The 15,696-nt window shown below is 50.4% G+C and overlaps 1 protein-coding gene across 3 annotated transcripts in view; it reads left to right on the forward strand.

Moving 5' to 3' along the window:
• LOC147117945 (uncharacterized) overlaps window positions 1–15,318 on the forward strand; it is a 61,537-nt gene extending 46,219 nt beyond the window's left edge. For 2 of the 3 annotated variants that reach the window (XM_085984269.1, XM_085984268.1), the window contains exons 2-4: window positions 5,900–6,029; window positions 7,184–7,237; window positions 8,484–15,318. In XM_085984269.1, coding sequence (XP_085840395.1) covers window positions 8,494–9,876 — 1,383 coding nt within the window. In that variant the 5' untranslated portion in view covers window positions 5,900–6,029; window positions 7,184–7,237; window positions 8,484–8,493 and the 3' untranslated portion in view covers window positions 9,877–15,318. The remainder of the gene's footprint in view (window positions 1–5,899; window positions 6,030–7,183; window positions 7,238–8,483) is intronic. The other variant, XM_085984270.1, reaches the window with a different exon arrangement.
• Window positions 15,319–15,696: the final 378 nt, after the last annotated feature.

The following is a 15,696-nucleotide window of genomic DNA, read 5'->3' on the forward strand; positions in this document are numbered from 1 at the left end:
TGGTGACCCAGGGGGGGAGTGACCCGGCATGGTGACCCGAGGGGGGGGAGTGACCCGGTATGGTGACCCAGGGGGGAGGTGACCCAGACTGGTGACCCAGGGGGAGTAACCCGGACTGGTGACCCAGCGGGGGAGTGACCCGGACTGGTGACCCAGGGGGGAGTGACCCGGCATGGTGACCCAGGGGGAGTAACCCGGACTGGTGACCCAGGGGGAGTAACCCGGACTGGTGACCCAGGGGGGAGTGACCCGGCATGGTGACCCAGGGGGAGTAACCCGGACTGGTGACCCAGGGGGAGTAACCCGGACTGGTGACCCGGCGGGGGAGTGACCCGGACTGGTGACCCAGGGGGGAGTGACCCGGCATGGTGACCCGAGGGGGGGGAGTGACCCGGACTGGTGACCCAGCGGGGGAGTGACCCGGACTGGTGACCCAGGGGGAGTGACCCGGACTGGTGACGTAGGGGGAGAGATTGGGACGATTGGGCTTATACTCGCTGGAGTTTAGAAGAATGAGAGGGAATCTCATTGAAACTTATAAAATACTAACAGGACTAGAAAGGACTAGATGTGGGAAGGATGTTCCCGATGGTCAGGGAGTCCAGAACCAGGGGTCACAGTCTAAGGATAAGGGGTAAGCCATTTAGGACAGAGATGAGGAGGAAATTCTTCACCCAGAGAGTGGTGAACCTGTGGAATTCTCTACTACAGAAGGCAGTTGAGGCCAATTCATTAAATATATTCAAGAAGGAGTTGGATATATTTCTTAAGGCTAAAGGGATCAAGGGATATGGGGAGAAGGCAGGGACCGGGTACTGAATTTGGATGATCAGCCATGATCGCATTGAATGGCGGAGCAGGCTCGAGCGGCCGAATGGCCGACTCCTGCTCCTATCTTCTATGTTTCTATGACCCAGGCTGGTGAGGTAGGGGGCGGGGGACCCGGGCTGGTGATGTCGGGGTCTTCAGCCACTCCATTGTCTGAGAGTAGGTGTGGCAGGGCTGGATTGAAAGTGGATTTTTAACATTATTGTTACATTTTAACATTATTATCTTATCTCTGATCCTCAGAGTCAGAAGGTTATGGGTTCATCGAGTCATAACGGCACAGAGGGAGGCCATTCGGCCCATCGAGTCCGTGCCGGCTCTCTGTAGAGCGATCCAGTCAGTCCCACTCCCCCGCTCTATCCCCGTAGCCCTGCAAGTTTATTTCCCTCAAGTGCCTATCCAGTCTCCCCTTGAAAACAGTGAGTGTCTCCGCTTCCACCACTTCCGTCGGCAGCGAGTTCCAGGTCCTCACCACTCGCTGCGTAAAAAAGTTTTCCCCTCGCGTCCCCCCTGTATCTCTTGCCCAAAACCTTAAATCTGTGTCCCCTAGTCCTTGTACCATCAACTAGTGGGAACAGCCTTTCCCCGTCTAGCCTATCCAAACCCCTCATAATCTTGTACACCTCCATCAAATCACCCCTCATCCTCCTTTGCTCCAATGAAAACAAATCCAGCTTCTCCAACCTGTCCTTGTAGCTAAGATGAAGGTAAGCATGCAGGTGCAGCAGGCGGTGAAGAAGGCAAATGGTATGTTGGCCTTCGTAGCGAGAGGATTTGAGTACAGAAACAAGGATGTCTTGCTGCAGTTGTACAGGGCCTTGGTGAGACCACACCTTGAGTATTGTGTGCAGTTTTGGTCGCCTTATCTGAGGAAGGATGTTCTTGCCATGGAAGGAGTTCAGCGAAGATTCACAAGGCTGATCCCTGGGATGGCAGGAATGACGTATGAGGAGAGATTGGGTCGATTGGGCTTATACTCGCTGGAGTTTAGAAGATTGAGAGGGGATCTCATTGAAACTTATAAAATTCTAACAGGACTAGATGCAGGAAGGATGTTCCCGATGGCCGGGGAGTCCAGAACCAGCGGTCACAGTCTAAAGATAAGGGGTAAGCCATTTAGGACTGAGATGAGGAGGAATTTCTTCACCCAGAGAGTGGTGAACCTGTGGAATTCTCTACCACAGAAGGCGGTTGAGGCCAATTCATTAAATATATTCAAGAAGGAGTTGGATATATTTCTTAGGGCTAAAGGGATCAAGGGATATGGGGAGAAGGCAGGGACAGGGCACTGAATTTGGATGATCAGCCATGATCTCATTGAATGGCGGAGCAGGCTCGAAGGGCCGAATGGCCTACTCCTGCTCCTATCTTCTATGTTTCTATCCCCGGAACCATTCTGGTAAATCTCCTCTGCACCCTCTCAAGGGCCTTCAGATCCTTCCTAAAGTGTGGTGACCAGAACTGGACGCAATACTCCAGTTGTGGCCTAACCTGCGCTTCATAAAGGTTCAGCATAACTTCTCTACCTCTGTACTCAATACCTCTATTTATGAAGCCCAAGATCCCATATGCTTTGCCAACCAATCTCTCAATATGTCCCGCCACCTTCAAGTAAATTGTGAAGAGGACATAAGGAGGCTACAAAGGGATACAGATAGGTTAAGTGAGTGAGCAAAGATCTGGCAAATGGAGTATAATGTGGGAAAATGTGAAGTTGTCCATTTTGGCAGGAAGAATATAAAAGAAGCATATTATCTAAATGGTGAGAGATTGCAGAGCTCTGAGATGCAGAGGGATCTGGGTGTCCTAGTGCATGAATCACAAAAGGTTAGTATGCAGGTACAGCAAGTAATCAGGAAAGCTAATAGAATGTTATTGTTTATTGCGAGGGAAACTGAATACAAAAGTAGGGAGGTTATGCTTCAGTTATACAGGGCATTGGTGAGACCACATCTGGAGCACTGTGTACAGTATTGGTCTCCTTATTTAAGGAAGGATGTAAATGCGTTGGAAGCAGTTCAGAGAAGGTTTACTAGACTAATACCTGGAATGGGCGGGTTGTCTTGTGAGGAAAGGTTGGACAGGCTAGGCTTGTATCCGCTGGAGTTTAGAAGAGTAAGAGGTGACTTGATTGAAACACATAAGATCCTGAGGGGTCTGGACAGGGTGGATGTGGAGAGGATGTTTCCTCTTGTGGGAGAATCGAGAACTAGGGGCACAGTTTAAAAATAAGGGGTCGCCCATTTAAGACAGAGATGAGGAGAATTTTTTTCTCACAGAGGGTCGTGAGTATTTCGAACTCTCTTCTTCAGAGGGCAGTGGAAGCAGAGTCTTTGAATATTTTTAAGGCGGAGGTAGATAGATTCTTGGTAAGCAAGGGGGTGAAAGGTTATCGGGGGTAGGTGGGAATGTGGAGTAATCGGATCAGCCATGATCTTACTGAATGGTGGAGCAGGCTCGAGGGGCCGAGTGGCCGACTCCTGCTCCTAATTCGTATGTGACCTATGCACATTAACTCCCAGGTCCCTCTGTCCCTGCACACTGTTTAAAACTGTGCCATTTAGTGTATATTACCTCTCCCTTGTTCAAGTCCCACTGCAGGGAGTTGAGCACATAAAGCTAGGCTGACACTCCCAGTGCAGTGCCGAGGGAGTGCTGCCCTGTCGGAGGTGCCGTTTTTCGGATGAGACGTTAAACCGAGGGCCCCGTCTGCCCTCTCAGGTGGACGTAAAAGATCCCGTGGTACTATTTCGAAGAAGGGTAGGGGAGAGGTCTCCCCGGTGTCCTGGGGCCAATATTTATCCCTCAAACAATATAACAAAAACAGATGATCTGGTCATTATCACATTGCTGCTTTTGGGAGCTTGCTGTGCGCAAATTGGCTGCCGCGTTTCCCACATTACAACAGTGACTGCACTTGAAAAAGTACTTCGTTGGCTGTAAAGCGCCTCGAGACGTCCGGTGGTCGTGAAAGGCGCTACAGAAAGGCAAGTCTTTCTTTCTTATTTGCAGAAGCTTCTTCAATTGATGATTGAAGCTGTACCTCTCTTATATTTTGCTTTTAAACATAATGGCCCAGAAATTCGGGTCTCCACGGGTGAGTACACACAGGGTGCTCACCCGTAGGCCCAATGGAAGTGCCGGTTTCGTGCACGCACTGCGCATGCGCGGGAAACCGGCACTTCCGTTCCCCTGAAAGAAGGGGTTCAGAAGTCAAACGCGTGCGCAGGAGAAGCAGCGCGTGCGCATCGAACTTATGTTTTTTTTCCAGGTTTCTCTGGGAGGGTAAGTCTCCAGGAGTTACACATTTAAAAAGCAGTCGCAAGGCCTGCTTTTTACAAGGTAAGTGGTGAATTAATTAAAATTAAAACATTTTTTCCACAGGTTTATTATTTTTAAATACTTTAAAGAAAGGTAAGTTTAATTTTTAGCCCCGTTAGAAAATAAAATTATTTTTTCAAAAATTTAAATATTGTTTAAAATTGTTATTTCATGTAATTTATAGTTTATTTAAAAATGTGATGTTTTTTTAAAAATTTATTTTAAGATTTAGTGATGTTTTAGGGCTTATAGTATTTATAAGTTTGACAGCCCTTCCTGTCAAACTTATGAATGAAGCATTCCCTGCTTCCCATGGCCCACGTGATCCCAGGGGACGCATCGAACTAACTGTGCCCCTGGGATACACAAGCACTGTGCGCCGGCTGCTGGAGGAGGCCCAGGATCGGAATCCCACGGGGGGCCCACAGCTCAACGGCCGGCGCGCTAGGTAAGTGCAGGTCGGAGGGGCTTACACCCGCGGGAAGCCCCCGACCCGAATTTCTGGGCCAATAAAAGGTGTGGGGCAACCATTTTAACACATTTAGAAAGACTTGGATTTATACGGCGCCTTTCGCCACCACCGGGCGTCCCAACGCGCTACACGGCCAATGAACTATTTTTGAAGCATAGTCACCGTTGTAATGTAGGAAACGTGGCAGCCAATTTGCACACAGCAAGGTCCCACAGACAGCAATGTGATAATGACCAGATAATCTGGGTTTTTTCCCCAGTGACGTCGGTTGAGGGATGAATATTGGCCACAATACCGGGAAGAAATCCCCTGCTCTTCTTTGAAATAGTGGCCATGGGATCGTTTACGTCCACCCGAGAGAGCAGACGGAGCCTCGGTTTAACGTCTCATCTGAAAGACGGCACCTCCAACAGCGCAGCGCTCCCTCAGTTCTCATAGAGTCATAGAGTTTTACAGCACAGAAAGAGGCCCTTCGGCCCATCGTGTCTGCGCCGCCCATCCATCCCTGTCCAGTCTAATCCCATTTTCCAGCATTTGGTCCGTAGCCTTGTATGCAATGGCATTTCAAGTGCTCATCCAAATGCTTCTTGAATGTTGTGAGGGTTCCTGCCTCTACCACCCTTTCAGGCATTGAGTTCCACATTCCAACCACCCTCTGGGTGAAAAAGTTCCTCCTCAAATCCCCTCTAAATCTCCTGCCCCTTACCCTGAATCTATGCCCCCTTGTTATTGACCCCCCTACTAAGGGGAAAAGTTCCTCTTTGTCTACCCTATCTATGCCCCTCATCATTTTGTACACCTCAATCAGGTCCCCCCTCAGCCTTCTTTGCTCCAAGGAAAACAACCCCAGCCTGTCCAGCCTCTCTTCATAGCTGAGGCGCTCCATCCCAGGTAACATCCTGGTGAATCTTCTCTGCACCCTCTCCAAGGCAATCACATCCTTCCTATAGTGAGGCGACCAGAACTGCACACAGTACTCCAGCTGTGGCCTCACCAGCGTTTTGTACAGCTCCATCATAACCTCCCTGCTCTTATATTCTATGCCTCGGCTAATGAAGGCAAGTATCCCATATGCCTTTTTAACCACCTTATCTACCTGTTCCGCTGCCTTCAGGGATCTATGTACATGTACACCAAGGTCCCTCAGACCCTCTGTACTTCCTAGGGTCCTACCACTCATTGTGTATTCCCTTGCCTTATTTGTCCGTCCAAAATGCATCACCTCGCACTTTTCAGGGTCATCGACCTGAAACGTTAACTCTGTTTCTCTCTCCACAGATGCTGCCGGACCTGCTGAGTGTTTCCAGCATTTTCTGTTTCCCGCAGCACTGCGCTGGAGTGTCAGCCTAGATTTTTGTGCTCACGTCTCTGGAGTGGGACTTGAACCCACGACTTTCTGACTCGGAAGGTGAGTGCGGCCCACTGAGCCACAATGGGGAATTATAGACCGGTAAGCCTGACATCGGTAGTGGGGAAAATGCTAGAGTCCATTATAAAAGATGTAATAGCAGAGCATTTGGAAAACAGTGACAGGATCGGACAAAGTCAACATGGATTTACAAAAGGTAAACCGTGCTTGACTAATCTACTGGAGTTTTTTGAGGATGTAACTGGTAGAATAGATAAGGGAGAACCAGTGGATGTGGTGTATTTGGACTTTCAGAAGGCTTTCGATAAGGTCCCGCATAAGAGATTAGCGTGTAAAGTTGAAGCACATGGGATTGGGGGCAAGGGACTGACTTGGATAGAGAACTGGTTGGCAGACAGAAAGCAAAGAGTTGGAATAAACGGGTCTTTTTTGGAGTGGCAGGCAGTGACTAGTGGGGTACTGCAGGGATCGGGCCTAGGACCCCAGCTATTCACAATATATATTAATGATCTGGACGAGTGAACTGGATGTAATATCTCCAAGTTGGCAGATGACACAAAGCTGGGTCGATTGGGCTTATACTCGCTGGAGTTTAGAAGAATGAGAGGGGATCTCATTGAAACTTATAAAATTCTGACAGGTCTGGACAGACTAGATGCAGGAAGGATGTTCCCGATGGTCGGGGAGTCCAGAACCAGGGGTCACAGTCTAAGGATAAGCGGTAAGCCATTTAGGACAGAGATGAGGAATTTCTCCTGCTCCTATCTTCTATGTTTTTGACACCGTGTGGATTTGTAATAGTTAAAGGGACTGCGACATTTTGTTTCTGTTTTTAATTGAAGGGACAGTGTGTCGCCTTACCCAAGGGTAACGCCTAGATATTTAAAGGGACACTGTGTCTCCGTATTGTGGTTACAGGGGCTGAGACTTTGTGATGCAGCTTGATTTCAATACAGTGAATTTCTCTCCTGTACTTGCAGTACTGAGGGAGTGCTGCACTGTTGGAGGTCAACCTCAATCAACATCACTAAAAAAAAAAAAATAATAATCTGGTCATTATCACATTGCTGTTTGTGGGAGCTTGCTGTGTGCAAATTCGCTGCCGCGTTTCCTATATTACAACAGTGACCACACTTCAAAAAAGTTCAGATGAAAAACATTCTTAAACTGTAACTCTGTTTCTCTCCCCACAGATGCTGCGTGACCTGATGAGGATTTTCAGCATTTTCTTTTGAAATAAAAACAAAGTACGTCATTGTCTGCACTGCCCCTCCAACAGTGCAGCGCTCCCTCAGTACTGCCCCTCCGACAGTGCGGCGCTCCCTCGGTACTGCCCCTCCGACAGTGTGCCGCTCCCTCGGTACTGCCCCTCCAACAGTGCAGCGCTCCCTCAGTACCGCCCCTCCAACAGTGCGGCGCTCCCTCAGTACCGCCCCTCCGACAGTGCGGCGCTCCCTCAGTACTGCCCCTCCGACAGTGCGGCGCTCCCTCAGCACTGCCCCTCCGACAGTGCGGCGCTCCCTCAACACTGCCCTCCGACAGTGTGGAGCTCCCTCAGTACTGCCCCTCCGACAGTGCGGCGCTCCCTCAGTACTGCCCCTCCGACAGTGCGGCGCTCCCTCAGTACTGCCCCTCCGACAGTGCAGCGCTCCCTCAGTACTGCCCCTCCGACAGTGCAGCACTCCCTCAGTACTGCCCCTCCGACAGTGCAGCACTCCCTCAGTACTGCCCCTCCGACAGTGCAGCGCTCCCTCAGTACTGCCCCTCCGACAGTGTGCCGCTCCCTCAGTACGGCTCCTCCGACAGTGCGGCGCTCTCTCGGTACTGCCCCTCCGACAGTGCGGCGCTCCCTCAGTACTGCCCCTCCGACAGTGCGGCACACCCTCGGTACTGCCCCTCCGACAGTGCGGCGCTCCCTGAGTACCGCCCCTCCGACAGTGCGGCACTCCCTCAGTGCGGCCCCTTCGACAGTGGAGTGTCAACCTAGATTTTTGTGCTCAAATCCCTGGAGTGGGACTTGAACCCACAACCTTCTGATTCAGGGGCGAGGGTGCTGCCCACTGAGCCACGGCTGACACTGTGGAGAGTTGTGACAGTTAAAGGGACAGTGTGTCTCCTTACCTCAGGGTAACTCCTAGATATTTAAAGGGACACTATCTCCAAGAAGGAGTTAGATATATTTAAGGCTAAAGGGCTCAAGGGATGTGGGGAGAAGGCAGGGACAGGGCACTGAATTTGGATGATCAGCCATGATCTAATTAAATGGCGGAGCAGGCTCGAGGGGCCGAATGGCCTACTCCTGCTCCTATCGTCTGTATTTCTATGTGTTGTGGTTACAGACGCGGAGACGGTGTGATACAACTTGATTGCAGTACAGAGAGGAGGGAGAGTGGGTTTTGGAGGAATTAAAAGTGGAATGTAAGATAGTAAATCGTCTGTTCGGAACTTCTCTCCTGTACTTACAGTAATTAATTATGTCAACTTGTTTTACAGAGTGTTCCAAATGGAGGATTGGCAGACGGGAAGCTCAAACCAAACATCACGTCAAGATCTGACAGAGTCACTCGAGTTACCAGGATCTGAAAATCATCGGCAGATGGAAGGGGAAAGCAGCAATCGGAGCGTGGACAAACCGTACAAGTGCTCCGTGTGTGGACGCTCCTTCAGCCAGTCGTCCAGCCTGGGGAGGCACAAGCGCAGCCACACCGGGGACCAGCCCTATCGCTGTGGGGACTGCGGGAGGAGGTTCAACTACCCCTCCGAGCTGGAGATGCACCAGCGCAGTCACACCGGAAAATGGCCCTTCACCTGCTCCGTGTGCGGGATGGGATTCAACCAGTCGGGACACCTGCTGGCGCACGGGCGAGTCCACACCGGGGAGAGGCCGTTCACCTGCTCCGCGTGCGGGAAGGGGTTCACTCAGCAGTCGGCCCTTCTGAGGCACCGGCGCCTGCACACCGACGAGAAGCCCTTCGCCTGCTCTCGCTGCGAGAAGAGGTTTAACCAGTCGTCCCATCTCTCGACTCACGAGCGGGTCCACAGCGAGGAGCGACCCTTTCAGTGCTCCGACTGCGAGAAGAGCTTCAAAAGATCCAGGGAGCTCATGCAGCACCAGCGAGTGCACACCGGAGAGAGGCCATTCACCTGCCCTGAGTGCGGGAAGGGCTTCACAGAGTCGTCCACCCTGCTGATACACCAGCGAGCTCACACCGGGGAGCGGCCGTTCACTTGCCCCGTGTGTGGGAAGGGCTTCAGTCTCGCCTCCTCTCTGCGCGAACACCAGCATATCCACACCGACGAGAGGCCCTTCCAATGCCCCGACTGCCAGAAGAGCTTCAAGAGCTCCAAGTACCTGAAGATACACCGGCACGTTCACAGCGACGAGCGGCCGTTCGGCTGCTCTCAATGCGGGAAGAGGTTCCGCAAGTCCTCGAAGCTGCTGATGCACCGGCGAGTTCACACCGGCGAGAGGCCGTTCACCTGCTCAGTGTGCGGGAAGGGGTTCACTCAGTCCTCCACCCTGCTGACCCACCAGCGCGTTCACACCGAGGAGAGGCCGTTCGCCTGCTCCGAGTGCGGGAAGGGCTTCACTCTTGCCTCCTCTCTACGGGAACACCAGCTGGTTCACACCGACGAGAGGCCGTTTGGGTGTCCCGACTGTGAGAAGCGCTTCAAGTCCAGCAAGGACCTGAAACGGCATCGACGCGTCCACACTGGGGAGAGCCCGGTTGGCTGCTCTCACTGCGGGAAGTCCTTTACGCAGCACGCCAGCCTCCTGAGGCACCAGCGAGTCCACACTGCAAAGGGCCAGTTCACCTGCTCCGTGTGTGAAAAGCGATTCAACTGTTCATCTCACCTGCTGAGACACCAGCGAGTCCACAATTGACTGCAATGGTCAGATTTTGCTGTTAATTAACATGGATTAATCCTTGATGTGATTATGGCAATTAGTGGGAGGGGGGGTGGGGGCTGTTGTTGAGAACATAACAATTAGGAGCAGGAGTAGGCCACTTTACCAGACTGATACCTGGGATGGCAGGAATGACGTATGAAGAGAGATTGAGTCAATTGGGCTTATATTCGCTAGAGTTTCAAAGAATGAGAGGGGATCTCATTGAAACTTATAAAATTCTAACAGGACTAGATGCAGGAAGGATGTTCCCGATGGTCGGGGAGTCCAGAACCAGGGGTCACAGTCTAAGGATAAGGGGTAAGCCATTTAGGACAGAGATGAGGAATTTCTTCACCCAGAGAGTGGTGAACCTGTGGAATTCTCTACCACAGAAGGCAGTTGAGGCCAATTCATTAAATATATTCAAGAAGGAGTTAGATATATTTCTTAAGGCTAAAGGGATCAAGGGATATGGGGAGAAAGCAGGGACAGGGTACTGAATTTGGATGATCAGCCATGATCTCTTTAAATGGCGGAACAGGCTCGAGGGGCCGAATGGCCTACTCCTGCTCCTATCTTCTATGTTTCTATACAGCCCCTCGAGCCTGCTCCGCCATTCAATAAGATCGTGGCTGATCTTCGACCTCAAGTTTCCCGCCCGATCTCCATATTCCTTGATTCCCCTAGAGTCCAAAAATCTATCGATCTCAGCCTTGAATATACTCAAAATTCACAGCCCTCTGAGGAAGCGAATTCCAAAGATTCACAACCCTCCGAGTGAAATTCCTCCTCATCTCAGTCTTAAATGGCTGACCCCTTATCCCGAGACTGTGACCCCTAGTTCTAGACTCTCCAGCCAGGGGAAACAACCTCTCAGCATCTTTTTTTTTTTTAATTCGTTCATGCGGTGTGGGCAAGGCCGGCATTTACTGCCCATCCCCAACTGCCCTCGAAGGTTGAGCCGCCATTTCAGAGGGGCATTTAAGAGTCACCCACATTGCTGTGGGTTTGGAGTCACATATCGGCCAGACCGAGTAAGGGTGGCAGATTTCCTTCCCTAAAAAGGACATTAGTGAACATTAGGGTTTTTAATGACAACCCGGTAGTTTCATGGTCACCATTACTGATACTAGACTTTTATTCCAGATTTATTTAATAAACTGAATTTGAAATCCCCAGCATGCCGTGGTGGGATTTGAACTCACGGCCCCAGATAATTAGTCCAGGCCCCTGGATTACTGGTCCAGTAACATAACCACTATGCTACTGTACCCTGTCAGTCCCGCCTCAGAATATATGTTTCAATGAGATCACCGCTCATTCTTCTAAACGCCAGAGAGTATCGGCCCATTCTACACACTCTCTCCACATAGGACAGCCCTCTCCTCCCAGGAATCAATCTAGTGAACCTTCGTTGCGCCGCCTCCAAGGCAAGTATATCCTTCCTTAGATAAGGAGACCAAAACTGTGCACAGTACTCCATGTGTGGTCTCACCAAGGCCCTGTACAATTGTAGCAAGACTTCCTCACTCTTATACTCCAGCCCCCTTGCAATAAAGGCCAACATGCCATTTGCCTTCCTTATTGCTTGCTGTACCTGCATGCTAGCTTTCTGTGTTTCTTGCACGAGGACACCCAAATCTCTCTGAACACCAACATTGGAAAGTTTCTCACCATTTAAAAAAAAAACTACCAAATTGAATAACCAAATTGAATAAGGCGGCACGGTGGCATAGTGGTTAGCACTGTTGCCTCACAGTGCCAGGGACCCGGGTTCAAATCCGGCCTCGGGCGACTGTGTGGAGTTTGCACATTCTCCCCGTGTTTGCGTGGGTTTCCTCCGGGTGCTCCGGTTTCCTCCCACAGTCCAAAGATGTGTGGGTTTAGGTTGATTGGCTATGATAAATTGACCCTTAGTGTTAGGGGGATTAAATACGTGGGGTTATGGGGATAGGGTGGGATATGTGTTGGTGTAGGGGTTACGGGGATCGGGTGGGATATGTGTCGGTGCAGGCTCGATGGGCCGAAATGGCCTCTATCTGCACTGTGGGGTTTCTGTGATTTCTGTGAACCTCACATTGTACTCCATCTGCCAGCTTATTGCCTACCCACTTAACTGTTGATGCTGATAATAACCCCGAATAACTAAACTGGGGTTTAATAGTCTGTTGGGAAATAAATGCCAATTTTATGTCGGTTTTAGCGTTAAACAAGTGGCTAACGCAAGCATCATGAATAAGCGAAGTACGTCCGAGGTTGTACACCTGGAGTTTAAAAAATATATATATTTGTTCCTGGGACAATAGGAAAATACTGTGGATGCTGGAAATCTGAAATAACAACAGAAAATGCTGGAAAAACTCAGCAGGCCAGGCAACATCCATGGAGAGAGAAATAGAGTCAACGTTTCAGGGCGAAACCCTTCGTCAGGACTGAGAGAAAACACAGGAAATGAAACAGATTAAAAGGCCAGTTTGGGGGTTGGGAAATGGGGATGAAAGAACAAAAGAGAAGTGAAGAGACATTAAGAGGTATTCAAAACCAGACGAGATGGTAATAGGACGAGTAAAGAGACAAAAGACGGCTCTAGATGTTTATTAAATGGATGCAGTGTGAAAAGCACTGGCAGAATGAGAGACAGCTGCCATGTGGGAGAGAAAAAAAGGGGGAAGGGCCAAAACAAAGGTGTGGATAAAAAATATATAAAAATGTAATAGGGGCCGAGGTTACGATCTGAAATTGTTGAACTCGATATTAGAAACATAGAAGGTAGGAGCAGGAGTAGGCCATTTGGCCCCTCGAGCCTGCTCCGCCATTCAGTGAGATCATGGCTGACCATCCAAATTCAGTACCCGGTCCCTGCTTTCTCTCCATATCCCTTGATCCCTTTAGCCTTAAGAAATATATCCAACTCCTTCTTGAATATATTTAATGAATTGGCCTCTACTGCCTTCTGTGGCAGAGAATTCCACAGGTTCACCACTCTCTGGGTGAAGAAATTCCTCCTCATCTCAGTCCTAAATGGCTTACCCCTTATCCTTAGACTGTGACCCCTGGTTCTGGACTCCCCCGCCATCGGGATAATCCTTCCTGCATCTAGTCTGTCTAGTCCTGTTAGAATTTTATAAGTTTCGATGAGATCCCCTCTCAACCTTCTAAACTCCAGTGAGTATAAGCCCAATCGACACAATCTCTCCTCATACGTCATTCCTGCCATCCCAGGTATCAGCCTGGTGAATCTCCGCTGCAGTCCCTCCATGGCAAGAATATCCTTCCTCAGATAAGGCGACCAAAACTGCACACAATACTCAAGATGTGGTCTCACCAAGCCCCTGTACAACTGCAGCAAGATATCCTTGTTCCTGTACTCGAACCCTCTCGCTACGAAGGCCAACATACCATTTGCCTTCTTAACCGCCTGCTGCACCTGCATGCTTACCTGAGTCCGGAAGGCTGTGAAGTGCCTAATTGGAAGAGCGTCGCTGGCAAGGCCGGCATTTATTGCCCATCCCTAATTGTCCTCGAGAAGGTGGTGGCGAGTCACCTTCTTGAACTGCTGCAGTCCGTGTGGTGAAGGTGCTCCCACAGTGCTGTTAGGGAGGGAGTTCCAGGATTTTGACCCAGCGACGATGAAGGAACGGCTGATACATTTCCAAGTCAGGATGGTGTGTGACTTGGAGGGGAACTTGGTGGTGGTCCCACACGCCTGCTGCCCTTGTTCTGCCAGGTGGTGGAGGTTGCCGGTTTGGGAGGTGCTGTGTAACATAACATAGAAACATAGAAGATAGGAGCAGGAGTAGGCCATTCGGCCCTTCGAGCCTGCTCCGCCATTCAACGAGATCATGGCTGATCATCCAAACCCTAGCACCCGGTCCCTACACTGACAGCCATCCCACCCAAGCCCTATCCCCGTAACCCCACGTATTTAATCCCTCCTAACACTAAGGGTCAATTTTTTTATCATGGCCAATCAACCTAACCCGCACATCTTTGGACTGTGGGAGGAAACCCACGCAAACACGGGGAGAATGTGCAAACTCCACACAGACAGTCACCCGAGGCCGGATTTGAACCCGGGCCCCTGGCGCTGTGAGGCAACAGTGCTAACCACTACGGGGCACAACATCTTTGAAAGGATCTCTTGGCCTTGGAAGGAGTGCAGCACAGATTCACCAGAATGTTACCCGGGCTCCAAGGGTTAGATTAGGAGGAGAGATTATAATAAACTAGGCTTGTATTCCCTGGAATATAGAATGTTCAGGGGTGCTTTGATTGAGGTTTTTAGGATTTTGAAAGGAATTGATAGGGTAGGCAGTGAAAAATTGTCTCCACTGGTGGGGGAGTTGAGGACAAGGGGGGCATAACCTTTGTTGTGGAGTATTTTAAACCAACACTCGACACAAGGTTTTAGATCGATAGTCAAGTTGTCTTTATTGCACCGGTGGGGAGACAGTCTGCTCTGTCTTAGCCAGACTTCTCCAAATTGTTACAGCAAACACTACATTTTTATACATTACAATAAGCATGGCCACCTCATGCACAATTCATTCCTGCCACCTGATTGGATCTTGGCCCGCATGCACCTTCACGGATTGGTTACGAATCTATATATATAAACCGGTACGTCTGTATGTCTGTCCGGCTATACAATCAAAAGTTATAGAGTACCTACACGTATGTTATATCGAAAGAAAGCTTATCGTTAGGGGACTCTCGTAGGCGTATTTTTTCGTCAGACAAAAATTGTTTAGACAGTACAAAAAACGTTCAAAAATCCACTCATTAGCGGTTGACCAATCCTGCCTCTCATTAGCGTTGAGTGACGTGCTGCTTGACCAATCCTACAGTTCACTCACCTGATGGTTGACCAATCAGTGCGTCACGGGCGGGTCCCAATCCTCCAGTCTCCCTGAACTTCGCCGCCATTTTTTCCATCCCCACAGGGACAGCAGCAGCAAAAGAAACCCCCCTCATTGCGGCTCCCGATCCCGCTCCCGCTCCCGCCCCGCCGGAGCGGCAAGTAAGTTGGGCTCACTCGGGCCGTGCCTCGCAACCGCTCGGCCTGACACACACAGCGGTTGGGGGAGCGGCCGGCCGTCAGCCGCGGGGGAGCTCAGCTCGGGTCCGTCTCCGCCCGAGATCCCGGCCGGCCCTCAACCTCTAGGCCCCGCATTGCCGGTATCACAACGGCACCGGGCCTGATGCGCTACGCAGGGAGACGGGAGAGAGGGGGAGAGAGAGAGGGGACAGACACGGGCAGGCAGACCGCGCGGCCCAAAATTGCCCTGGCAACGCCGGGCACCCCCTGCTAGTCTTAATATAAACATGTATAAGCTGCCTCTTCAATCAATCACTCAAACTGCTGAATGCTGATTAAAAGATACCTTGGAATGTAACCTAGGTAATAAAGTTCTTACGGGCAGTTGAAACGCTGGACATCCTGACTCCATTTAATTGTGTTATATCTCTCCAAAGGTCAGCTATCTTTGACCGCATCTTTATGGATGTGGCCTTTCATGGTAGTCCCTGTCCTTCCTCACACTATTCAGTGAAACTGCCAGCGATGTCAGTTTAACTCTTTCCCCGCTGCACCTTAACATCAGAGCCAGGCCATTCAGGAGAGAAGTTAGGAAACACTTTGTCACACAAAGGGTGGTAGAAGTGTGGAGCGCTCTCCCACAGAAGAGCAGTAGATGCCAGCTCAATTAACCATTTTAAATCGGAGACGGATAGATTTTTGCTGGACAAGGGTGGAACCAAGGTGGGTGGACAAGAGTCAAGATACAGATCGAGGCAGTACAAAGAAGGTTCACT

The sequence above is a fragment of the Somniosus microcephalus genome, chromosome 4, assembly GCF_052327205.1.
Source record: "Somniosus microcephalus isolate GS21.2 chromosome 4, FLI_Smic_1.0, whole genome shotgun sequence".
Taxonomy (NCBI): Eukaryota; Metazoa; Chordata; class Chondrichthyes; order Squaliformes; family Somniosidae; genus Somniosus; species Somniosus microcephalus.